Raw genomic sequence first — 25566 nt, forward strand, 5'->3', positions numbered from 1 at the left:
GTGGACAGTTAGCAGAGTGCACATTTGTATTGTCTACAGTAATACATAGTCAACAGTGTGGGAGAGTGATATTTGAATATTTAGCTGAGTGTAGCCTGCATTGAACACATGGGTGCACAATGAGATGCTGGGTCCTTTCCAGTCTTTACCATTGGATGATGCACCATTTGTTGAAGTCGAAGACTGAATGGAGCCTTGTGGAGATCTGTGTTAGAGGCAAATATTTAACAGACAAATCAACAAAATTGCCTTTGGACTCTGACAAGTTGACCCGACCCTGCAACCAGACATGAGATAGGGACCAGAGATAGTCAAAGTGAATGCAGTGGGAGCATCAAAAAACGGCCTTTTAGGGACTGGGAGGTAGATTACTTAATTAATTTTCCCTTACAAATGTGATTTCTTTCAGAGTTTTGTTAGCGGGATTTCTGCAAGTGTCGGGGTCTCTAGTGTATTTGATGAGAGTGGGACAGGCACACATTGTGCAGATGGTCACTGGTTCCAAACTACGACCTGATCCTGACTGATTTTACACACACTGTTGATGCAGACCCTGTCATTCCCACAGGAGAACAGTTACAGCGCTGACCAATCTCTGACCCAGTATTTACACATCCTGTTGATGCAGACCCTATCATTCCCACAGGGGAACAGCTACAGCGCTGACCAATCTCTGACCCAGTATCAAACACAGACTGTCCACTTTGGTGGCAAGAACAGGAAGGCAGATTACTACCTCAATGGAATCAATTTAGGTAAAGTGGCAGTACAGAGAAATCTGAGTGTTCTTGTACACCAGTCAATGAAGGCAAGCATGCAGGTTTCAGGAGGTAGTGAAGAAGGCTAATAGCATGCTGGCCTTCATAACAAGAGGAATTGAGTATAGAAGCAAAGAGATGCTTCTGCAGCTGTACAGGGGCCTGGTGAGACCACACCTGGAATATTGTGTGCAGTTCTGGTCTCCAAATTTGAGGAAAGACATTCTGGCTATTGAGGGAGTGCAGCGTAGGTTCACGAGGTCAATTCCTGGAATGGCGGGATTACCTTACACTGAAAGACTGAAGCGACTGGGCTTGTATACCCTTGAGTTTAGAAGACTGAGAGGGGATCTGATTGAGACATATAAGATTATGAAAGGATTGGACATTCTGGCAGCAGGAAACACGAGGACCAGAGGACACAGCTTAAAAATACGGGTTAGACCATTTAGGACAGAGATGAGGAGAAACTTCTTCACCCAAAGAGTGGTGGCTGTGTGGAATGCTCTGCCCCAGAGGGCAGTGGAGGCCCAGTCTCTGGATTCATTTAAGAAAGAGTTAGATAGAGCTCTCAAAGATAGTGGAATCAAGGGTTATGGAGATAAGGCAGGAAGAGGATACTGATTAGGAATGATCAGCCATGATCTTATTGAATGGCGGTGCAGGCTCGAAGGGCTGAATGGCCTACTCCTGCACCTATTGTCTAATGTCTAAAGTCTAACGCTGGGAATAATTACACACTTGAACATATGGTTGTTTGTGTAATAAACATATGTTTAAGACAAATTGAATATAGCTTTATGTACAACTGAAGACAGGTAATAATAAGAAATAATTAATAACAAACAGGTTTATTGTTTATTGAACAAATTGCAGAGCATGGAGTACAGGTGTTGGAATGCCTTGTTGCAGGCGTACAAGAGTTCTTTGAAGAAGTAACAAAGAGGATTGATGAGGACAGAGCAGTAGATGTGATCTATATGGACTTCAGTAAGGCTTTGACAAGGTTCCCCATGGGAGACTAATTAGCAAGGCTAGATCTCATGGAATAGTGGAAGAACTAGCCATTTGGATACAGAACTGGCTCAAAGGTAGAAGACAGAGACTGGTGGTGGTGGAGGGTTGTTTTTCCGACTGGAGGCCTGTGACCACTGGAGTGCCACAAGGATCCTCTACTTTTTGTCATTTACATAAATGATTTGGATGTGAGCATAAGAGGTACAGTTAGTAAGCTTGCAAATGACACCAAAATTGAAGGTGCAGTGGACAGCGAAGAGGGTTACCTCAGATTACAACAGGATCTGGACCAGATAGGCTAATGGGCTGAGAAGTGGCAGATGGAATTTAATTCAGACAAATGCGAGGTGCTGCATTTTGGGAAAGCAAATCTTAGCAGGACTTATATACTTCATGATAAGGTCCCAGGGAGTGTTGCTGAACAAGGAGACCTTGGAGTGCAGGTTCATAGCTCCTTGAAAGTGGAGTCGCAGGTAGATAGGATAATGAAGAAGGCGTTTGGTATGCTTTCCTTTATTGGTCAGAGTATTGAGTATCGGAGTTGGGAGGTCATGTTGCAACCACTGTTGGAATATTGCATGCAATTGTAGTCTCCTTCCTATTGGAAAGATGTTGTGAAACTTGAAAGGGTTAAGAAAAGATTTACAAGGATGTTGCCTGGATTGGAGGATTTGAGCTATAGGGAGAGACTGAACAGGCTCGGGCTGTTTTCCTTGGAGCGTCGGAGGCTGAGGGATTACCTTATAGAGGTTTACAAAATTATGAGGGGCATGCATAGGGTAAATAGGCAAAGTATTTTCCCTGGGGTTGGGGAGTCCAGAACTAGAGGGCATAGGTTTAGGATGAGACGGGAAAGATATAAAAGAGACCTAAGGGGCAACTATTTCATGCAGAGGGTGATGCGCGTATGGAATGAGCTGCCAGAGGAAGTGGTGGAGGATAGTACAATTGCAACATTTAAGAGGTATTTGGATGGGTATATGAACAGGAAGGGTTTGGAGGGATATGGGCCGGGTGCTGGCAGGTGGGACTAGATTGGGTTGGGATATCTGCTTGGCATGGACAGGTTGGACTGAAGGGTCTGTTTCCATGCTGTATGACTCTATGACATGAGTGAGGTCACATTTGGAATACTGTACGCAGTTCTAGACGCTCTACTATAGAAAGTAACTATTAAACTAGAAAGAGGGCAGTAAGGATTTACTAGGATGTTACCTGGACTGGAAGGTTTGAGCTACAAGAAGAGATGAGATAGGATGGCACATTTTCCCCTGGAGCGCAGGAGATTTAGGGGTGACCTTATACAAAAGTATAAAATCATAAGAGGCGTAGATAAGGTAGGTAGCCAGCAGCTTTTCCCCAAGGGAGTCTAAAACTCTGGGGCATATGTTTAAGGTGAGAGGGGAGAGATACAAAAGGGTATAGAGAGGCAGTTTTCTTTACACTGAGGATGGTGAGTGTCTGGAATGGGCTGCCAGAGGTGGTGGAAGTGAGTGCAATTTCATCATTTAAGAAACATTTAGACAGGTGCATGGATGGGTTAGATACGGGGGGTACATGGACCAAACACAGGCAAAAGGGACTAGTTTAACGGTGAAAACTGGATAGCATAGTCACGCTGGCCGAAAGGCCTGTTTCTATGATGGCGATCTCTCGGACTCTTTTATAAAAGCTTCACAGTCACAGCTCCATCTCCCTGTGCTCGACGGTGAATATCACCCACACACCGACACTCACCAACTGCTACTGAAAGTTTCTACTGAATACTCCACATCGTTCCCATTCTATTTCACAATTCCAGGAATTGTTTTTCTTGAGTCAATGTAATATCTCATGTGTTTCACTTGATGGAGGTGAGAGAAATACACCTCTCAGTAATATCAAGTCCAAATAGTTAGCAATTTCTTCATCCTTTGATCACACAAATACTCGGACACCAGCCCTGCATTCTCTGAGTGATCGGAGCTGCTTCTTTCCATCTGAACTGAACTGATTCCTCCATAATCTAAGAAAGAAATTAATGATTAATAACCAACCAATTAATAAAGTTCAAATGACAGAATCATTCATAATTTTCCAATTGAAACACACATTTTGAAATCAAACTTTGAGCAGCTACACATTAACAAATGGGTGTAAGTGGTGGGGGAGAGAGAATCTAATGAGCTGCTGCACACACAGACAGTGCTGTAAGAAACTAAGGTGTTGATATTTGGGGAATGATGTAAATTGAGGATGTAGTTGGACTGGGGGAAATCACATTGGACTTGTAATGCAGTGACCTAGAGTACAAATACCAGCAACTGTCTGAATTTTATCTCAAATAATTAATCCATCTGGAATTGAAAGTTAGTTTCATAGTCACCATTGTAGAACCTAATCAGTGATTGCTGTAAATACACATCTGCTTCACTCATGTCCATCACCAAAGGGAATCTGGGAATCTTACCTGGTCTGGCCCAGAGGTATTTTCAGAAGATATTAAATAGTTCTGACTGATACATAATGTGTGGTTAAAGATGTATGTTTCAGATATGAATATGGAATGAAAATGGGATGGATATCTGGTTTCAACTTCGGCACTAAAAAGTTTACAACACACATAATTAACACGGTAATGACTCCTTCCTAACGACTGGTATCAAGACAGATATGGGCAAGGATTTTTATTTTGCTGATTTTTCATCACTTCACACTGAAATGTTGATTGCACTTTGAACACCACCTCAAAGACGTGCTTCAAATGGCAAATGGCAAAGACTGGGGAGCATCAGATTCTCAGTAGCAACACAAGGGACCAAATTCGTTAATTCGTGAGGACATTGTCAACCAGACTAGACCTGAAACTCACGCAAAGGGAACCAATAAGAAATAACAACTTGTTTCAACTTAATGAGATGGGAATCGCGGAGGCCATGGGGCTCAGCAGGTGGAAGAGCATCCACCAGAGGGTGGTAGTGAGAAGTGACTGAGGAAAATTCTGGGAGTTGAATCACTAGAACAGGGAAGGAGATTGCTGACTGTTCAGTGTCAAAGAACAGCTGGATTAACCCCTGGAAAGGGAGGGTGAACAGCAGTGTGTGTGATTCAGGTGGGAACTAACAATCAACAACTTTAAGGCAGAGCAAAGAGTGTCTTTCAGCAAGGTGACGGTCCTCCAGGAGCAGTTGATGTTTGTCTCAGTGTGCGTCCCGGGGAATAGACTGTAGAACACAGAGTCTTGCGTCATGGAGCTACTCAGGACAAACCTTGACAAAGGCCACTGCATCTTTCTCCAGACTTCTTTTGCAAAGACAAATTCCAGAAGGAGATGTGTGACAGTCTCTCTCCCTCCCACAACCCCTTAGAGAGTAGCATGCTGAGGCGAAGAGAGTCCGGGTGTGAGAGAGGCGCAGAGAGAGAGAGAGAGAGAGAGAGAGAGAGACAGATAGACAGAGGCAGAGAGAGAGAGACAGAAAAAGAGAAAAAAAAGAGAAGAGGATTCAACGACATGAGCAGGGCTGTCTAGTTGCCTACATGCAGTTGCCTTGGTGAGACCACACCTGAAGTCATGTGTATAGTTTTTGTCCCTTATCTAAGGAAGGACATTCATGCATAGAAGGAATGCAACAAAGGTTTCCCAGACGGATCGTGGGATAGCAGGACTGATGAATGAAGAGTGACTGGATCAGTTAGGACTATTTCCACTGTAGGTTAGAATAATATGGGGCACCTTTTAGAAACCTACAAAATTCTAACAGGAAAGGTCAGGGTAAACACAGGAAGGATGTTACCAAGGTCCAGAACAAAGGGTCAATGTCTAAGGATCTGGGGTAGGCTATTTCGAGCTGAGATGAGGATAAATTTCTTCACTCAGGTTGAGGTGAGGCTGTGATATTCACTGTCAGAGAGAATGTTTGTTGGCTAAAACACTGAATGGTTGGAAAGAAAAAGTTAAATATTGTTCTCAAAAAGAACAGAAATTTCTGGTGAAACTCAGCAGGTTTACAGATAGAGAAACAGAGTCAGCTGTGAAGAAGGATCACTGGACTCGAAACATTAACTTTACTTTCTCTTCACAGATGCTGTCAGGCTTGTTGAGTTTCTTCAGCAGTTTTGGCTTTTGTTTCAGGTTTCTACTATCTGTATTTCTTTGCTTTAGTATGTCATGTTGTGGCTGTGCAGGCCATTGCTTTGGCCACTTTTGAAATGCTGCATGCAGCTCTGGGCTTCTTGTTATCGGAAGGATGTTGTGAAAGTTGAAATGGTTCAGAAAGGATTTACAAGGATGTTGCTGGGGTTGGAGGGTTTGATCTAGAGGGAGAGGCTGAATAGGCTGGGGTTGTTACCCTTGAAGCATGGGAGGCTGAGGGGTGACCTTATTGAGGTTTATAAAACAATGAGGAGCATGGGTAGGGCAAATAGACAAGATGTTTTCCCCAGGGTTGGGGGAGACCAAAACTAGAGGGCATAGGGTTAAGTTGAGGGGGCAAGATTTAAAAGGGTCCTAAGGGGCAACTTTTTCACACAGTGGGATGGTATGAGATTGGAATGAGCTGCCAAAGGAAGTAGTGGAGGCTGGTACAATTACAGCATATAAAAGGCATCTGGATGGGTTTATGAATGCGAAGGGTTGAGGGGGATTAGGGCCAAATGCTGTCAAATAGAGTCTGTGATGATGCTGCTCCTTTAACAAGGTTCTGTTGCACTTGGTTTTGTTCCCCCCAGAGAGATCGTAAAAGACACAGGTTCCAAAAGGTTTGGGTTTCAAAGGGTTTTCGGGCCAGTTTGATTATAACTACAGATACTGCCTCCAGCAAAAAGTTTTATTTTTAAAAGAATTTGTGCAATGAAAGGGGAATGGTCACTTCCCCCAGCTCAGCTTTTCTCTGGTTTGATTTGGTTTGGTTTTTGGACGTCTGGCTATTCACTGAAAGCAGACAGGGAGTGTTTTGAGGCTGCTGATCCAAGAAACAGTTACGTGAAAGAAGCAGGTTCGTGCTGATCCTCTCTGTCTGACATCTCTCTCCTGTAAGACCCGGTGTTTGATGCTACCTTTTGCGCCACAAGGTGTTTATGGGGATTGTTGCAAGTATAGGGAACAACAGGTAAAGTCTGTTTGGTTTTTGGATAGGTGAGGTTATTCTGCATTCAGTTCTCTTTGCTTCTATTTCATTGGGTAATCTTGTAAATAAATTTGGTTTTGTTTAAAACGAAGTGGATTGACCAATGGCACCTCTCCTGGAATATCCACTTTACACTTTCTTAAAACAACGAGCAAAGTTAGGGTCTAGGCTACTTTCTTGAAATGTTTTGAGGGGGTCTGGCTTGGTCCATAACAAGTCAGAGACATGTACAGCACAGAAACAGATCCTTCGGTCCAACTTGTCCATGCTGACCAGATATCCGAACCTAATCCAAAAATCATTCAACACCAGGTTATAGTCCAACAGGTTTAATTGGAAGCACTAGCTTTTGGAGCACTGCTCCTTCATCAGGTGGTTGTCCGGAGCAGCGCTCCGAAAGCTAGTGCTCCCAATTAAACCTGTTGGACTATAACCTGGTGTTGAGTGATTTTTAAACTTTGTATACCCCAGTCCAACACTGGCAGCTCCACATCCTAACCTAATCTACTTCCATTTGCCAGCGCTTGTCCCATTTCCTTCCTATTCTTGTGCCCACCCAGATGCCTTTTAAACATCATAATTGTACCAGCCTCCACCATTTCGCTGGTTGCTCATTCCATACAAGCACCACCCTCTGCATGAAGAGGTTGCCCCTTAGGTCCCTTTTCAATGTTTCCCCTCTCACCCTACACCTATGCCCTCTAGTTCTGGACTCCCCCATCCCAGAGAAAGACCTCGTCTATTTACCCTAACCATTGGACTCATTATTTTATAAACCTCTATAAGGTCACCCCTCAACCTCCGACGATCCAGAGAAAACAGAGTTTATTCAGCCTCTCCGTACAGCTCAAAGCCTCCAACACTGACAATAACTTTGTAAATCTTTTCTGAACCCTTCCAAGTTTCACAACATCCTTCCTCTCGGAGAGACACCAGAATTGCGCAGAATATTCCAAAAGTGGCCTAACCAATGTCATGTACAGCTTCAACATGACCTCCCAACTCCTATACTCAGTCCTCTGACCAATAAAGGAAAGCATACCAAATGCCTTCTTCACTATCCTATCTACCTGTGAGTCCACTTGCAAGGAACTATGAACCTGCACTTCAAGGTCTCTTTGTTCAGCACAGTCCCCAGGACCTTCCCATTAAGTGTATAAGTCATGCCCTGATTTGCCTTTCCAAAATGTAGCACCTCACATTTATCTAAATTAAACTCCATCTGAACTAGATTAATTTGGGGTATCTGTTCAACATGGACAGTTAGACAAAAAAGCCTGTTTCTGTGTTGAACATCTCTATAACACCAGGCAGATAAAGTTCTTCAGGGTTAAAGGGGTCAAGGATATCAAGGAGAAAACAGGAATAGGGTTTAAAGTTGGATAATCATTCATGGTATATGTAATGATAGATCAGGGTCTATGGGCTGAATGGCCTGCTGCTGCTCTGATTTTGTATGTTCCGGTGAATTAATATGTTAAGCACCCCTGAAGAACTTGCTGTGGACATGATTTAAGGAAATTATTGTTTACAATACAATGGAAATGTTTAATGTTTTAACATATGCACTCACTGAATCAGCTCCAAATTCTTGCAGTTGATGATGAAGTTTCTCATTTTTGGAATGCAATCATCTGTGAATTTATTTCCATCCAGGAAAAGCATTGACAATGATTCGCTCTGACTAAATGCCATCCTCAGGTCTTCAATGCAAGCAAATGTCAGATTGTTATCCTGCAAACTAAAGATTGATAATTACAAATCAGTTTTCAATACAGCTTGAAAAGATAAATGAAATTCCACTGAGAAGGAAGAGCAATAATTGGATCAGCATAACAAAGTGAGAAAGCTTTTGAACCATCAGCCTCCTTTTCATTTTATTTGACTCAGTAATGATGAACTAATAATCAATTAACTTTAATGCTTTTAATCTTTAACACTATTATTCCTTAATTGAAAGGCATTACTCTTAATTTTGAAAAGAATATGCGTTCCTACAGCCTCACAGAATCAAACAGGGTACAGTGAAGGAGGAGGTGATTCGAGGCTCCGAATGAGCAATTCACTTCCTGCCACTCTGTATCCCGTGTCCCTGTGCACTGGGCCTTTCCATACCAAAGTTTAATTCCTTTTTGAACGCTTCAGTTGAACCAGCCTCTGCCATGATGTCAGTCAGGCACAACATTCCAACCTTAACCAGTCACTGTGCAGAAAAGATGATCTCACATTGTTCTTGCTTCTTTTGGCAATTTCTTGAATTTTTGTGCTGATATACTTGATCATTTCATGGCAGTGAACAGTTTATTGCTATCGACTCTTTCCACTGAAATTATCATTTTTACTACTTCATTTAAATTACATCACAGCTTCCTTTCCTTAATGGAGACAGATCCAATGTTTGCAATCTATCTTCAGACCTTATGTTCACGATCCATGAAATCCTTTTCATGAGTCATTTCTTCCTTTCTCCGATGCCCTGCATCTCTCCTCAAGCATTGTAACAACATGGGATGTAAACACATCAGCTTAGGCTAAATTGTATTAATTGAACAAAACAAATTAACTTTTTTACTTTCATCTCTGAATCTTAACAACTCTTTTTGTTGAGAATCTGAAAATTGTGCTTCTCTAGTTGGAAGAAGTGTGGTTTGAACTGGCTCCTGAATGATGGCTGAACTGTAACTTTAAAATAATGCTCTTTCCTCGATCTTTTAGCTAACGACCCAGTCCCATCATTCAACATTTTAAACATCTCCATTGGTTACCATGTGACCATAATTTCCACAAAAAGATTCTGATTCAATTTCTCCTTAATATCTTCCTGTTGAAATTTGATTGAAGTCTAATATATACTTGTTGTGCAGAACAGAACAGAACACTCCAGGTGCAGTCTAGCAAGATCGAAGAATGTGGTGCTGGAAAAGCACAGTCGGTCAGGCAGCATCCGAGAAGCAGGAAAATCGACATTCCGAACATAAAGCCTTCATCAGGAGTCCTAATGAAGGGTTTATGTTCAAAACATCGATTTTCCTGCTCTTCGGATGCTGCTGGACTCCAGCATCTGCAGTCCTCACCTTCCCCTATATATTCAACAGTGGTCATGCCAAAGATACAGCAAATTCCCAACTTGCCACAAATCATTGCACATAAAATTTGGGGTTAATGTTGGGAAGATTACCTACTCCAATCGCTTTGTTTTGCATTCCAAATGCGCCAATGATGCAGACAAAATGTTGACTCCTGTATCTCCAATGTTATTGTCATTCAGCCTAACAGCCAAGAAGAAAAAAACAATCTCTCTGATTAACATAGCATAAACTTCACCTTAAGAAACTCCATCCAATTGTTTCATACTGAGGCATGGGCAGATAGAACAGTGTTGTGCAGTATTAGAAAACAGATTGAAATCTTGCATAACTATTCTGACTGAATTAGTTGGTGACCAGTGAACACATATTTCAAACAGTAGATTAATTGCTTGAATGGTGAAAAATGAGAAGTGTACAGTTCTTGTCATATATTTTACTCAGTAAATTGCTGTTACTCGTTCACTGACTGAAAGGCTATTGACAGTACAACCCAGCACAATTCTGAAAAGACGAATTTGATATATACCTGAAGGAGAAAACATGTGATAGCTTTAAGGGAAGAGGAGGGGAAAAGGATGAAGTGTGTAGGCCATTTAAGGAGCCAGTGCAGACATAATTGACCAGATGGCCTTATTAGGTACTACCCATTTTATGATCTGGAAATAGAATATATATTTTAACCCAAAACTGGACACATGGGATTCACGGAGAGTTTGCCAACTGGATACAAAATTGGCTTAACAGCAGGAGACAAAGTGGAGGGTTGTTTTTCAGACTTGGAGGCCCGTCACCACCGATGTTCCACGGGGATCGGTTCTGGCTTATCTTTTGTTTGTCACTTATAGAAACAATTTGGATGAAAATACAGAAGGCATGGTTAGTAAGTTTGCAAATGATATCAAAATTGGTGGCATAGAAAAGAAGAGGATTTTCTAAGGGATTTTGACAAAATGGGTCAATGGGTTGAGAAACGGCAGATGGAGTTCAATCTAGATAAATGCATTTTGATACAACAAACTTGGGGAGAAGTTAATCAGTTAATGGGAGGGCTTTGGGCAGTGTTCAACAACAGAGGGAGCTAAGGATTCAGGAACATAACTCTTTGAAGTTTGCATTGGTGAGGCCTCTTCTGGAATACTGTGTCCAGTTATAGTCACTTCGGTAAAAGAAGAATATTATTAAGGTGGAGAAAGTTCAGAAAAGGTTTACCAGGAAGCTGTTGATATGGAAGGTTTGAGTTATAAGGAGAGACTGGATAGACTGGGATTTTTTCCCACTGGAGCATAAGAGGTTGAGAAGTGACCTCAGAGGATTATAAAATCATCAGCGGTATAAAAAGGCTGAAAGGTAGGTGTCTTTTCCCGAGGATGGGGATTTCAAGACTAGGGGCACATTTTTAAGGTGAGAAGAGACAGAGTTAAAAAAGTCACAAGAAGAAATTTTTTTAAACTCAGGGTAGTTCCTGAGGAAGTGGTGGATATGGGTGCAATTAGTGGCAGATGGAGTTTAATTCAGATAAATGCAAGGTGCTGCATTTTGGGAAAGCAAATCTTAGCAGGACTTATACACTTAATGGTAAGGTCCTAGGGAATGTTGCTGAACAAAGAGACCTTGGAGTGCAGGTTCATAGCTCCTTGAAAGTGGAGTCACAGGTAGATAGGATAGTGAAGAAGGTATGGTATGCTTTCCTTCTTTGGTCAGAGTATTGAGTACAGGAGTTGGGAGGTCATGTTGTGGCTGTACCAGACATTGGTTAGGCCACTGTTGGAATATTGTGTGTAATTCTGGTCTCCATCCTATTGGAAAGATGTTCTGAACTTGAAAGGGTTCAGAAAAGATTTACAAAGATCTTGCCAGGGCTGGAGGATTTGAGCTATAGGGAGAGGCTGAACAGGCTGGGGCTGCTTTCCCTCGAGCATCGGAGGCTGTGGGGTGACCTTATAGAGGTTTACAAAATTATGAGGGGCATGGATAGGCTAAATAGACAAAGTCTTTTCCCTGGGGTTGTGTATTCCAGAACTAGAGAGCATAGGTTTAGGGTGAGAGGGGAAAGATATAAAAGAGACCTAAGGGGCAACTTTTTCACGCAGAGGGTGGTACGTGTATGGAATGAGCTGCCAAAGGATGTGGTGGAGGCTGGTACAATTGCAACATTTAAGAGGCATTTAGATGGGTATATGAATAGGAAGGGTTTGGAGGGATATGGGCTGGGTGCTGGCAGGTGGGACTAGGTTGGGTTGGGATATCTGATCGGCGTGGACAGGTTGGACCGAAGGGTCTGTTTCCGTGCTGTACATCTCTATGACTCTAAAAGATATTTTGATAAATACATGAGAAGGAAAGGTTCGGAGGGATATGGGCCTGGAGCAGGCAGGTGGGACGAGTTTAGTTTGGGATTACGTTCAGCATGGACTGGAAAGGGTCTGTTTCCATGTTATTTGACTCTGACAAGTTGAACGCAAGACAGAAAATTGATTGTCTTATATCCAATTTTTTTAAACATTTGTGCAATTTTATTCCATTGAACTCATCCATATGTAATCCAGCAAAGAGTAAAAGCAATGGTTAATTGTGAGGCATTATTGCCCTGCTTGGATAACACAACAAAGAAAAAGACTTATAGACATCAATCAATCAATAAATTCCTGCATCTCTATTGTATTTAACAATACACAAGCCATGTTTTCAGTTCCAAGCAGAATGGATAATAGTTCATCCCAACAGTCATGTAAAATATGTGGTGATGAGCTGCCCAATCTCCCTGCTGCTGGGGTGAATGGTGAATTTTGTGCTACCACAAAGGGCAGATCATGCCTGCTGTAAATCACAGACTGTTGAGCCTCTATTTCAAACCCACCCTGACCCTCACCCGTAACAGTTTCAGATACATGAATGGCAGCCTTGCTGTGTTAGCAACGTATTCTGCATTGAACTAGGTACAGCATTCACTTACTATTTATCGAGTGAATGGTTGGGTCAAATACAATACCAGATTAGCTTTGGTTTGTAAAAGTAAACTACAAAGGATGATATTCATCTCTGCAATGGCACACAATTGGTAACAGAGATTGGGTTTAACAGTTTGATTTGCCACCTGATCTCCATTGCTATTCTCTGTCAGTGAACTGTGTTCAGTCACACACCAGGTCTGTTCATTTAATTGAGGGCCTCTTAGGATTAGTGTTCAAACCTTCGCCAACTTTTCGTTTAATTTATTATTTCATCAATTTTGATTTGTAGCAGTGAACTGCAATGAGCTGGAAATGATCTTTGGATTGTGGACAGCAACTTGTGTTTCAACAAAACAAACAAACAAGCTGCTGTTTGTTCGCGAGGTGGGGCCTCACAGTTAATGGCAGGTTAGCTCTTGATCAATAGGATCCTGTAGATGTTTCAGCACGGTGGGAGAGCAGCACATTGAACCAGATAAGAAATGTTTGGGAATTGATCAGGCCAGTACCTGGGAATTGTTGTGAACAAGCCTGGGATAGAACATAAAATCAAAAGAATTGTGGATACTGGACATAAGAAACAAAAACAAAAATTGAGGGAAAAGCGCAGCAGGTCTGGCAGCATCTGTGGATAGATATATTTTGGTCCAATGAGCTTTCCTCAGAACACCAATTTCCATTTGTTTCTGGGAGAGAACGAGATGGTCAAACATAGGCATAGATCACGGTTTAGGTCGGTTTTTGGGACTGTGCTTTTGAGAGAATGAACCTAGCTATTGACGTTACAGCATGAAGATTTAAATGCTCCCTGCCTAACCTTGTACTTTATTTCAGAATTTCAGTCCTCAGAGTGAATTCAAAGGTGGCACAGATCAATATCTTCAGAAAATTAACAAAGAAACCATCAAATATACATTGAGAATAAGATATGAAAACCACTTAATCTGGCCAGTTTTGTTACTTTATTTTAATTATCCCTTCACTGTGTTTATTTGTCTGTTTGTCTGTCTTTTGTGTGAATTGCCCTGAAAACAAGGTTATTGGTTTCAAACTTTGTTGTTTAATTTTGCTCTGCTAAAGTTCCTATATTGGTAATAGATTGCTTTTTTTTTTGTTGTTTCAGTTATTAACCCACCATCTAGGTTTCATTATCAACAGAGTCTGCGATTGGTTATAAAGTCTGGTTAGGAATTGTTGAGGTTAAAATCTTTGAAGGTTTTAATTTTACTCTGTTGTGAACACAGAGGTACGATGATTTGGCTCGGTTCTTTGTTTCCTTGTCATAGCACTAGTTAAAGACTCTGCCAGACTCCTTGTGGGTTTTGAATGTCTCACAATGTAAGACCAATTAAGTTAGCCTGGTGCTAACTTAATTGGTCTTACAATTAATAGTTTTCACTCAGTATCAAGGTCAATGCAGTAGTAGCATTAAAAATAAATAAAAAGCATGGAAAACTCCTTGACTCTCAGAAAAAAAACGAATAGTAATTGTGATTCAGCTACTATAGTGACAAGTGGCTCAACAGTTAGCACTGTTTCCTCACAGCACCAGGGATCTGGGTTTGATTCCACCCCTGGGTGACTGTCTGTGTGGGGTTTGCACATTCGCCCAGTGTCTGCGGGGGTTGCCTCTGGGTACTCTGGTTTCCTCCCACAGTCAACTATGTGCAGGTTAGATGGACTGATCGTGCTAAATTGCCCATAGTTTCCAGGGATGTGCAAACTAGATGGGTTATAGAGTCATAGAGATGTACAACAAGGAAACAGACCCTTTGGTCCAATTCGTCCATGCCGACCAGATATCCTTCATTTATCTAATCAAATTTGCCAGCATTTTGCCCATATCCCTCTAAATGATTCCTATTCATATACCCATCCAGATGCCTTTTAAATGTTGTAATTGCACCAGCCTCCACCACTTCCCCTGGCAGCTCATTCCATACCCACACCATCCTGTGTGAAGAAGTTGCCCCTTAAGTACCCTTTAAATCTTTCCCCTCTCACTCCCAGATCCCAAGGAAAAGACCTTGCCTATTTACCCTAAACATGTTCCTCATGACTTTATAAACTCTATATATAAGGTCACCCTCAGCCTTCAATGCTCCAGGGAAAACAGTCCCAGTCCATTCAGCCTCTCCCTAAGGTCAAACGCTCCAACCCTGGCAACATCCTTCTAAATCTTTTCTGTAGCCTTTCATGTCCCTTGGGAAATGCAGGGATAGGGGAGAGGTCTGGATGGGATGCACTTCAGAGGGTTGAAGCAGACGAGATGGTCCAAATGACCGTTTTCTGCTCTGTAGAGATTCTATGATCCTATGAAATTCATATCAGTTGGAATTTATAAGAGAAAATCAATGGGTCATTGCTGACATGTTATCTAATTTCACCCGGATCAAACATACCTTAGAACTTTGCACTTGTGGATTGCAGGGGCCAATCGTTTGATCCCCTCCTCCTGAATATAACATTTCTCCAAATTCAACTCCATCACTGATTCACAAAGTTGTACAACATGAGACATTACAAAACAGTCCATTGGGTTCAATCTCAGTGCATTCTTTGGATTGGGGTCCCCAAAGTTCAAACGTTCCACTGATCCAATGGTCTTCTGAACTAAAGCTCTATTCTGAGACTCCGACAAATAATGGAATGTGTTCAGCAGTTTCCTCTTTCCAGTGACTCTGTCCATGTTTTTGATTTCTGCCTGAACATTGGCCTGCAGCCAGTCTATCACCTGACAGGTCGTGTGATGAGACAGCGGACCCAGGAATGGTTCCAGATTTCGGGATGAAGTGGGTGTTGAAAGACCAACTAAAAATCGAATAAAAATCTCAAACCGACCATCATCCTTCTTAAAAGCACAGTGAAGCATTTCCACCACGTTCTGATGCTTTGGACTCAAATACTGAGCCAGGGCGGCCAAGAATTCCTGGATGGTAAGGTGGAGAAATGTGTACACAATGTTTTTAGCTGTGTCATCCCTTTCCAAGATCTCCATCATGAATCCTGAAATGAATTTGCTGGACTCCAGCTGATGCTGAATGAAGTGATTCTCATTAAAAACAATTCTCCTTTTCGAAACTCCCTGGTAAGCCAACTCCCCGAGTCGCTGTAAAACCATCCGCTGGTCCTCAACATCTCGCTTGTGGTTGTCCAAGAGATTGGAAAGGTAGATGGAGAAAAGTTGAGTGATGGTTTTGGGAAGAGGTTGCTTGCACTTCAGCTGTGTAAAGAGCGGGCCTAAGGTTGAGCAAATGATCCAGCAATATGAAGGGTTGTAGCACATGGTGTACAGGATCTCATTCTCCTCGACGTGTTTGAAGACATTGGTAGCGAGTTGCTCACTGCCAAAAAACTTTCTGAAAAACTCTTTTCTTTCATCAGCAAGAAAGCCCAGGATCTCAGCCCAAAGGTTGACATTGGCCTTTTCCAATGAGTCAAGGGCAGTCGGCCGGCTGGTAACCAGCACAGAACAACCTCTGAGCAGCTGTTGCTGTACCAGGGAGTGCACCATTTCAAAAACTTCACATCTCCAGTCAGGCGCAACACAGTGATTCACAGAGACATCACCAGCCACGTGGCCAGTGAAATCAATCTGGTGTTTGTACTCATCTAATCCATCAAAAACCAAGAGAAGATATTCAGGTTTCATCCAGATATCTTCAATTATCTTTTCTAAATAAGGGTACTGATCCAATACCATTTCAGTCAGAGAAACGGCTCTGTTGATGGCATTAAGATTTCGAAATGTGAAATGTAGAACAAATTGGAACTGAGGATAGATGTTTCCTGCTGCCCATTCATGGACCATCCTCTGCACCATTGTTGTCTTACCAATGCCAGCCACTCCGCTAACCACCGTGGTGCCAGACAGGCTGGAGTGACCAAAACTGCTCCTGAATAATTGATCAATCCGGATTTTTTCGAGTTCACTGGTGACGTACTTCCGCTGCCATTCTTCATGTTCTCTGCCTCTGGAAAGGAGCTCATGTTCCACTAGTCTCCGTTCACGCAGAGTGGAAATAATGATAAGCTCTGTATATCGATCAGTGAGGGAAATGGTCGTTATTTTGCTGTCTCCTTTGATGGTGTGTTTGACCACATGCTCGGTTTGATGGAGGAGGTGTTGCTTGTGTTGATCTTGTATACCTTTCATGACAATGATCAAAATTATGTTGGCATTGTTCTTATTTGTTAATTAACTACATTAAAACAATTAACGAGAAGCAAGGAGATTGAGTTGGGTAGCAATACAGAATATGTGAGTCAAATCCAAATTTTACTACGCTGTGCTAGAAATTAATCTTGCCGAATAAATACTGAATTATAGTAGATTTTACATTATAACAGACAAGCCCCTCCACTCTATCGTCATCTCCATCTCCATTTGAGGAGAATTTAACATTGGAACATCTGAGAAGCCAAATATTATCACATTGTTCACTTATTATTATTTACTGTATTCATTTTTGTTTTGTCTGTTGTCCCTAGTGGAGATAGTATCAGAGTGTTTATAAGATTGATGTCTGCTTCAATCTCAGACAATTTATACCTAATGTAAACATATGGCCCACTGGCTGAATACGGACTGTGCATAATGCTTTTTCAATGCTTACTGTTGGGAACAGGATGACAAACCAGTGATACAATTAAATGTGCTATGTGAACCATAATTATAAAATAACACTGTCGATGTATAAGGATCACATTGAGATCTTCCACCAATTTTATCAAGTCATTGTCCATTTCAGTGCGAAAGCTGAAGCCTCTCATTGTACAGTCTAAGATTGTATGTGAATGGACTCCATATCTATTCTGATTCTTCGTGTGAATCTACCTATACCCAGCTTGACCCCATATTTGATTTCATGTTTTAACAAGTCCGAGACATAGATGAAGCAAATCTTATCTCAATATGAGCCTAAATATGTTTCCAAGTCAACTAATTGCCTAGCCAGACAATTGAGTACAGTCTTTGACACAGCCACTTGACGTCAGTAAGATTTCAGCAAATATGGGCTCTTCACAAATCCAATGTTTCAGCACTGTGTGTAGAAATGTGTTTCTGGGATATGTGACTTATTGAAAAACAATTCCTTATCTAGTCCTGGTTGATCAATTAGGTCAAGCTAATATCATTGTAGCCCTATTTGTGCCTTTATTCAATGCCCAAACAACATGTGTGCAATCTGATACATGTTGAACTCTACTACATATGCAGTTGGTAGAAATATGACACTTGGATGTTTAAAGATTCTGTTTCTATACGTGACCCATATCCTCACCTTCTTTAGGTCAATGTGTGTTTCAAGTCATTGCCCAGGGTGGAGCCGACATATGAATCAAGACCTTCTTCAACCAGTACATACATATCAGTTCAGTCTGTCCACACTATGGGACCACACTCTAACTTCTGTATTCACCAGATCTGACTTCATCAGTAACTAGTCTAGAACCAAATGTGATCCGATAAATGACATCATCTTTACTCAGTCTGTCATGTATTTGATTCAAGCTTTAACTGGGTCTGGAGCTCTATGTGACTCCAGCCCAATATAGACATTGTAGACTCTGAGTCTCTGGTGATATTGAGGTTTACATTTGCATAAAGGCACCCTAAGGCCAAGTATTGACAGTAAAAGCAAGACTTCTTTTCAGACCCTGATGTGACTGAAGGGAAAAGAAATAATGGCCTGACAAAGTACCAGGGAAGATTTTGAAACCAACTGACTTGCAAAACTGATTGTGACCTTGTGGTTCAGTATCTAAAACTGGAAAGTTGGGCTCAGTCTGCTCCAGAGCAGCTGGGAAAATCAAAATGAGCATTCAGCAATTTCCAACAAAGCTCAATATCACACATGTGGCATATAATTTGTGGCAGATAGAACACTGTCCATGCCCAAGTTCCAGTTCATTTGCTTCGTGTTGTAACTTTGATCGCATTTTATAGAAACAGTTCATGGTAATAATTTGGAGGGTTTGTTTCTTTTCAGTGATGAAATGTGAGACACAAATAAAATGTTAGAACTTAATTAATGCAGTACATTTTTATGATTAATGATTACTTTTATTTTGACTTCCCTTTGAGGTGATCTGATAGCTCTCCTTCCATCTCTCCCATGCGTGCATTATAAAGCAAGTCAAAACCTGGGAAAGATGTTTCATTTCATTAGTAGTGTGTAGCAGCCTCACCCATTAAAGAGGCAATCATGTTTGATTGCTAGAAATACTTGGACTGTACAATACCTCTGCTCTGAATTTCTTTCAGAATGAGTTTCAGTTTTGGCTTTGATTCTTGCATTTTCACCAATGTTTCCCAAAATATTCGTTCTCTGCAGCCATTGGTTTTGGACACTGTGTTCAGAAGATGTTTTGCTGCTTCCTTTCTCTGTTGATGCTCTGACAGATTACGGATATACTGGAATAAAAGAGAAGAACAGGTAAAATAGAAAGGGAAACGGGAAAAGGGAAACAATAGATGAAGGAACGGAATGGAAGAATTAATTGATGGAGGAAATGAGGGAAAAAGATGGGAAAGAAAGAAACAAAGGAAGAACAATGGAATAAACCAGAAAAAGAAGAAATAGAAAGGAAAACAATGAAAGAGAGAAAATGATAAACAGCAGTGTCGGAATTGTGAAAAGCTGTTACATTAATGATGTTCCGTTGGTGAAGAATATTCATCTCAGCACACTGATGAGATCTTCCCTCCCCTTGTGAAGAAGTACTATGAGGGAGACATTAGTAGTAGGCAAAAACAAGGGCTGCAGATGCTGGAAACCAGATTCTAGATTAGAGTGGTGCTGGAAAAGCACAGCAGTTCAGGCAGCATCCGAGAAGCAGGAAAATCGATGTTTTGGGCAAAAGCCCTTCATCAGGAATAGAGGAATCTATTGGATATGACATGAAACTTGCAGTTAACAAGTTATGTGATAAACAAAACCAGACTCTACAATATTGGAAGTGGAAGTTTTGGGGTTTGGGTTTGAATCCATAACACTTGAACTATGATGCAAACATGAGATCCATGTTGTCACTTTAATAGCTAGAACCACAACACTTTCATTGAATTTCCTACATTAAAAGTGGACTAGTTTCACTGCTATATCCAAAGAAACAAAAAGGAAATCCAAAACAATAAATTAGAAATTTTGTAGGAAACATTGAAAAGTTTGTAATTACCAGGATTTTATTGCAGTAAGAATTGAAAGGATATCAACGGTCATTATGGTATTTGGGACAATTTGGGTAACTCGTTCTGATAACATCATGAAACTCCAATAATTGAAGTCATAAATATCCTTCAGCTCACCAACAGATACAATATTAACATCACTGCAACTGCATGAAGTGTTGCCTTTTCAACACGTGTGCTTACAAAGAACGAAGAACAAAGAGAATTTACAGTCCAGGAACAGGCCCTTCAGCCCTCCAAGCCTAAGCCGATCCAAATGTACTGTCTAAACCTGTTGCCCAATTCCTAAGCATCTGTATCCCTCTGCTCCCCACCTACTCATGCATCTGCCCAGACGCATCTTAAATAAATCTACTGTGCCTGCCTCTACCACCTCTGCTGGCAACGCACTCCAGACACCCACCACCCTCTGTGTGAAGTACTTGCCGCGTGTATCCCCCTTAACTCTTCCATCTCTCACCTTGAAAACATGACCTCTTGTTATTGAATCCTTCACCCTGGGTAAAAGCTTATCTCTATCCACCCTGTCTATATCCTTTATGATTTTGTGAACCTCAATCAGGATCCCCCTCAATCTCCTTTTTTCTAATGAAAATAAACCTAACCTACTCAACCTCCCTTCATAGCTAACACCTTCCAGACCAGACAACACCCTCGTAAACCTTCTCTGCAACCTCTCCAAAGCGTCCACATCCTTTTGGTAATGTGGCGACCAGAACTGTACACAGTATTCTAAATGTGGCCGAACCAATGTCTTGTACAATTTTAACATGACTTGCCAGCTGTTATATTCAATACCCCGTCCAATGAAGGCAAGCATACTGTATGTCTTCTTGACCAGTCTATCCACCTGTGCAGCAAACTTCAGGGTACAATGGACCTGCACTCCCAGATCTCTCTGCTCATCAACTTTTCCCAAGGCTCTTCCATTTATTGTATAATTCACTCTTGAATTAGTCTCGCCTAAATGCATCACCACACATTTGTCTGGATTGAAAACCATCTGCCACTTTTCCGCCCAACTCTCCAGTCTATCTATACCCTCCTGTATTCTCTGACAGTCCCTTATGCTTTCTACTACTCCACCAATCTTCGTGTCATCTGCAAACTTGCTGATCATACCAACCTTCCAGATCATTTATGTATATCACAAACAACAGTGGCCCCAACACTGACCCCTGTGGACTACCACTGGTTACCTTTCTCCATTTCAAGAAACTCCCTTCAACTACTACTCTCTGTCTCCTGTTGCTCAACCAGTTCTTTATCCACCTAGCGAGAACACCCTGCACACCATGTGACTTCACTTTCTCCGTTAGTCTACAATGGGGAACCTTATCAAATGCCTTACTAAAGTCCATGCATGCATCAACAGCCCTTCCTTCATCCATCAACTTGGTCACTTCCTCGAAGAACTCTAATAAGTTAGTAAGGCATGATCTCCCCCGCACAAAACCATGTTGTCTATCACTGATAAGCCCATTATTTTCCAAATATAAATAGATCCTATCCCTCAGTACCTTCTCCAGCAACTTTCCCACCACTTTTGCCAGGCTCACTGGTCTGTAGTTACCCGCAATATCCCTACTACCCTTCTTGTAAAGGGGGACAACATGAGCAGCCTTCCAGTCCTCCGGCACCTCACCTGTGTTTAAGGATGAGCTGAAAATTGTTGCTGGAAAAGCGTAGGTCAGGCAGCATCCAAGGAACAGGAGAATCGACGTTTCGGGCATAAGCCCTTCTTCAGGGTTACTCTTCGGAGGGTCAGTATGGACTTGTTGGGCTGAAGCGCCTGTTTCCACACTGTAAGGAATCTAATCTAATCTACCAAGTCAAGAAAACTTCACAAGGGGTTGTAATTCCTCACTTTCGATGATCTGGACAGGACACTTCTTCAAGAGTCCCTCAACATTACCTGCCTCAGTGACATGAGTGGCACCTTACTGGTACTTCAACTTGAACTTCATAAGGTGACCTGTTTAAAACTTGACAACATATTTCTTATTTTTTTTAGATTCCCTACAGAGTTCAAATGGGCCCTTTGAAGAGTAACCTACCCAGACCCATTTCCCTCTGACTAACGCACCTAACCTATGGGCAATTTAACATGGCCAACTCACCTGACCTGCACATCTTTGGACTGTGGGAGGAAACCGGAATACCCGGAGGAAACCAACGCAGACATGGGGAGAAATGTGCAAACTCCACACAGGCAGTTGCCTGAGGCTGGAATTGAACCTGGGACCTTGGCGCTGTGAGGCAGCAATGCTAACCACTGAACCACCGTGCCGCCGGTGACAATGTTTCACTTATTTCTAGGTCGAGCCAAACTTAGCTCTCTCAGTTCTAAGTGACACAATGACCATAGTGTTAGGGCTTAAACCAAAAGCTGCATACAACATAAACTGAAGAATTCCATCATAATCGATTTGGAAACTGAACTCACTGGGTATTCCAGCGTCTCCCTTAAAACCGCTGACACCAATCCCTCCCCACCATGGTATTTTTATTTGTGCTCTCTGCTCGAACCTTGTTGCTTGCAGAGCACACACAAGCTATTCTTCCCAGTGAAATATTCATCATGGCATTTCTTCCATCTCGCTAAAACTGATCTGTTATCCTGACATTCTCTGTCATGTGGTTTTCATCATCACATGATTTCATCCACTAACCACTAAGCCATGGGGTCCCACCTCACTAATTTCCATTTTGCTCTCAGTTCATTATCGGTCCTTCAAGTAAACAACTTTTCATTATTTTTTTTTCTTTGAAAATAATATTGTTTCAGTATTTTCTATTTTCTGGTGCTTTTTTTATTTTTGTACCCCTGACCCTTACTTTTACGGTTTTTCATATCATTAACGAGATGCACAACCTTGTTACTTTTCCTTAAATTTCCAAAGGTTCCTTCAAATACATGCCCACTTCAATCATTTTACTGATTAATAATAGAATAATGGAAAAATTCTATAATATAACTTACAGCATAATTTCCATTGCTCAATGAATCAGTTGCTGTTAATGTTAGGGCAATGCTCTCCACCAAGTCTAATATTGCATCCTCCAATCTCTCACAGTAGAATCGGGTAATCAGGTTTAACTCTCTGTCACTGTAACTATTGAGCAATTGACTAATTCCTTTTCCATCATCGTCTGTCAGAAGAAAGTGAACAAAACATGCAATTAAAAAATCTGATGTAAAAAGCTAAAGAAATATCACACCGAAAACCTTCTACTTTCAACCATTGATACAAAATATTAATTTGCAATAAATAATTGTGCGATTTTACTTGCAGACTCTTCCTGTCTTTATGTAGCATTTTCACAAGGATTAATGGTCTCTTTCTCCTCCTACATGACAGAGTCAAAAACCTAAATTGTTTCAGTTCTCATTAGTTATTTCTAATCACTCTGCCCATAGATATTACACATTTAGGGTAGCAGGCTGAACTTGAACACACTTAAGAATTCTAACCCTGCACCATAGGAGCCCTTCATTGCTGTGTTTTATTAGTATATGTTTCTACCCAGAAGTGTTATCACACAAAAATGAGTTCTTTCCCACTGCAACTTCTTTTTTTTTTGTATAATGAGCAGCCACCACCAGTAAAAACTCATGTGTATTCAATTGATGATTTACAAGCGCAGCCTTTTTTGGGCAATGCAATACCAAATATAAACGTGGCAGCGGACGTAGTAGGAAGAGAGGGAAGGGATAAAATCGAAATGGAGTTGGACGGGAAATAAAGCACTGTATGCCTCTGTGGTGCTCCATCCCTCTAAAGGCATTGAGAAGGACATTCTGCGCCCCATCTCCAAGGACACCCGGGCTTGAATGGAACCACAGAAGGACAGATAGTTACCTCCCTCCACAGCCACACTGCCAAGACCTGTTTACAACCAGCCTGACCATCCAATTGATGTTATGAGCTGGTTCAGTAAACTGAATTCTGTGTTTCCATGTAGCAGGATCGTGAGCCTAGATGATCTCTCCTGCTGCCACAGATCATGTATGAGGGGATAAAACAACTGTTTTTGTTCATAGATGGTCTGTCCAGTGGCCAAGCACCAAATACCATTCATCTGCAAGTTGTGCTCAGGCTATGCAGTCTCCTGAGATGCCTGCCATGCTGTTTCCCATTCTGATAGTAACAGTTACTTCTCAGCCTTTCCTGAAATTGTAACATTCTATCCTGGAGGGTCTGATACTCATCAGGGAATATTACCAGTAACACAGCTGATCTTTGAACTTTACCTTGTCCACTTCTTCCTTTCATTGAAGTACATTGTATTTGTCCCACATTTACTCCATCCGTCATAATTTTGCATTTGTTCACAAGCTAAACAAAAGAATATGTACCATTGTTGTTAGACTGATCAAGATGCTGGCGGAATTTTGTTGCTGCTGCTATTCAACAAATTGAAGCAAACTACATTCTAATAACAGCAAAATGATCGTGTTGATATCAAAATGCAATGACACTAAAAATATTTAACTGTATTGATTAAGATGAAGAGTCATCTAGACTCGAAACGTCAGCTTGTTCTCCCTCTGTGAATGCTATCTGACCCGCTGTGATCTCCAGCATTTGTTGTTTTCAGTTCCGATTCCAGCATCTGCAGTCATTTGTTCCAGCACCTTGATTAAGATCTCAGAGTGTTACCTTCTGGTTATATGATTGTCGTAGAGATCGACAGCACAGAAGAAGGTGATTCCGATTTAGCCCCTTTTTCACACCTCTCTCAGTGACAGGTTGAGCAGATTAATATTTAACCGACACTGTCAACACCCAGCACAGTCAAGGCTTCCTGTGACCCGGCATGAAACGGTCTCACTCAGTGGGAGCTTCCACATCAATCCCGAAGGAGCGGGCTCGGGTTTGAGGACACACCTTGAGGGGCTGAGGCAGCGGAAGTAGCTTCCGGGGCCAGACCTGGAGGGGAGTGACGTCACAATGCCAAAGTAACGTTTTGGACAGAAGGGCTGCTGATTGGTCAGTAACGGTCAGATGACTCACTCTGTTCTTACCTGAAACCACCATTCACCTTGCCCTCCCCATCAGGTTTAAGGGCAAGGGGAGTCAGGCTGGTGGGGGAGCAGTACAGTCCTGGGATTAAGAGTGGGACCGAGACTGCTATTTCTAGAATTAATTGCATATTTAATGTTCTTTAATGAGATTCTAACTCTAAGGCTATCTAGTTTACTGTAAGTTAATTTTAATAGACATTAATTTTCAATGAAATAGTTGTGAGAAGATTAAAATGGCAGTTCACTGGGTAGTTTGCTTATCATGTTGAATGTGGGAAATGAGAGACAGTTTGAACAGTCATGCCAACCAAACCTGTGGGAACTGTCTAGTTGGAGCTTCTGTCAGATTACATGGGTCAGTTTGGGGACACACCTCGGGGCGTTCAGGAAAGTGTCATAGACAGGAGTTTTAGAGTCGTGGT

General features: G+C 41.7%; 1 protein-coding gene across 1 annotated transcript; it reads right to left on the minus strand.

The window, feature by feature from the left end:
- Positions 1 to 1593: 1593 nt before the first annotated feature.
- Positions 1594 to 25045, minus strand: LOC140454420 (NACHT, LRR and PYD domains-containing protein 3-like). The gene is made up of 9 exons (XM_072549132.1): positions 24780 to 25045; positions 24371 to 24455; positions 23099 to 23268; positions 19167 to 19338; positions 19008 to 19067; positions 15323 to 17075; positions 10063 to 10149; positions 8454 to 8621; positions 1594 to 3780 (listed from the first exon to the last, which is right to left on the minus strand). The coding sequence occupies exons 2-9, from the start codon at positions 24432 to 24434 to the stop codon at positions 3693 to 3695; spliced, it is 2562 nt and encodes an 853-aa protein (XP_072405233.1). The 5' UTR covers positions 24435 to 24455; positions 24780 to 25045; the 3' UTR covers positions 1594 to 3692.
- Positions 25046 to 25566: the final 521 nt, after the last annotated feature.

The sequence above is a fragment of the Chiloscyllium punctatum genome, chromosome 29 (assembly GCF_047496795.1).
Source record: "Chiloscyllium punctatum isolate Juve2018m chromosome 29, sChiPun1.3, whole genome shotgun sequence".
NCBI classification, from domain to species: Eukaryota; Metazoa; Chordata; class Chondrichthyes; order Orectolobiformes; family Hemiscylliidae; genus Chiloscyllium; species Chiloscyllium punctatum.

Excerpts from the sequence above, each read along its gene's own strand:
- LOC140454420 (XM_072549132.1), bottom strand. The coding sequence starts at position 24,434 with ATGACGGATGGAGTAAATGTGGGACAAATACAATGTACTTCAATGAAA. Across the intron at positions 19,068-19,166 it reads GAAAGAAATTCAGAGCAGAG|GTTTTGACTTGCTTTATAAT; the intron begins GTATTGTACAGT and ends CATCTTTCCCAG. Across the intron at positions 3,781-8,453 it reads AAGAATTTGGAGCTGATTCA|ATTATGGAGGAATCAGTTCA; the intron begins GTGAGTGCATAT and ends TTTCTTTCTTAG.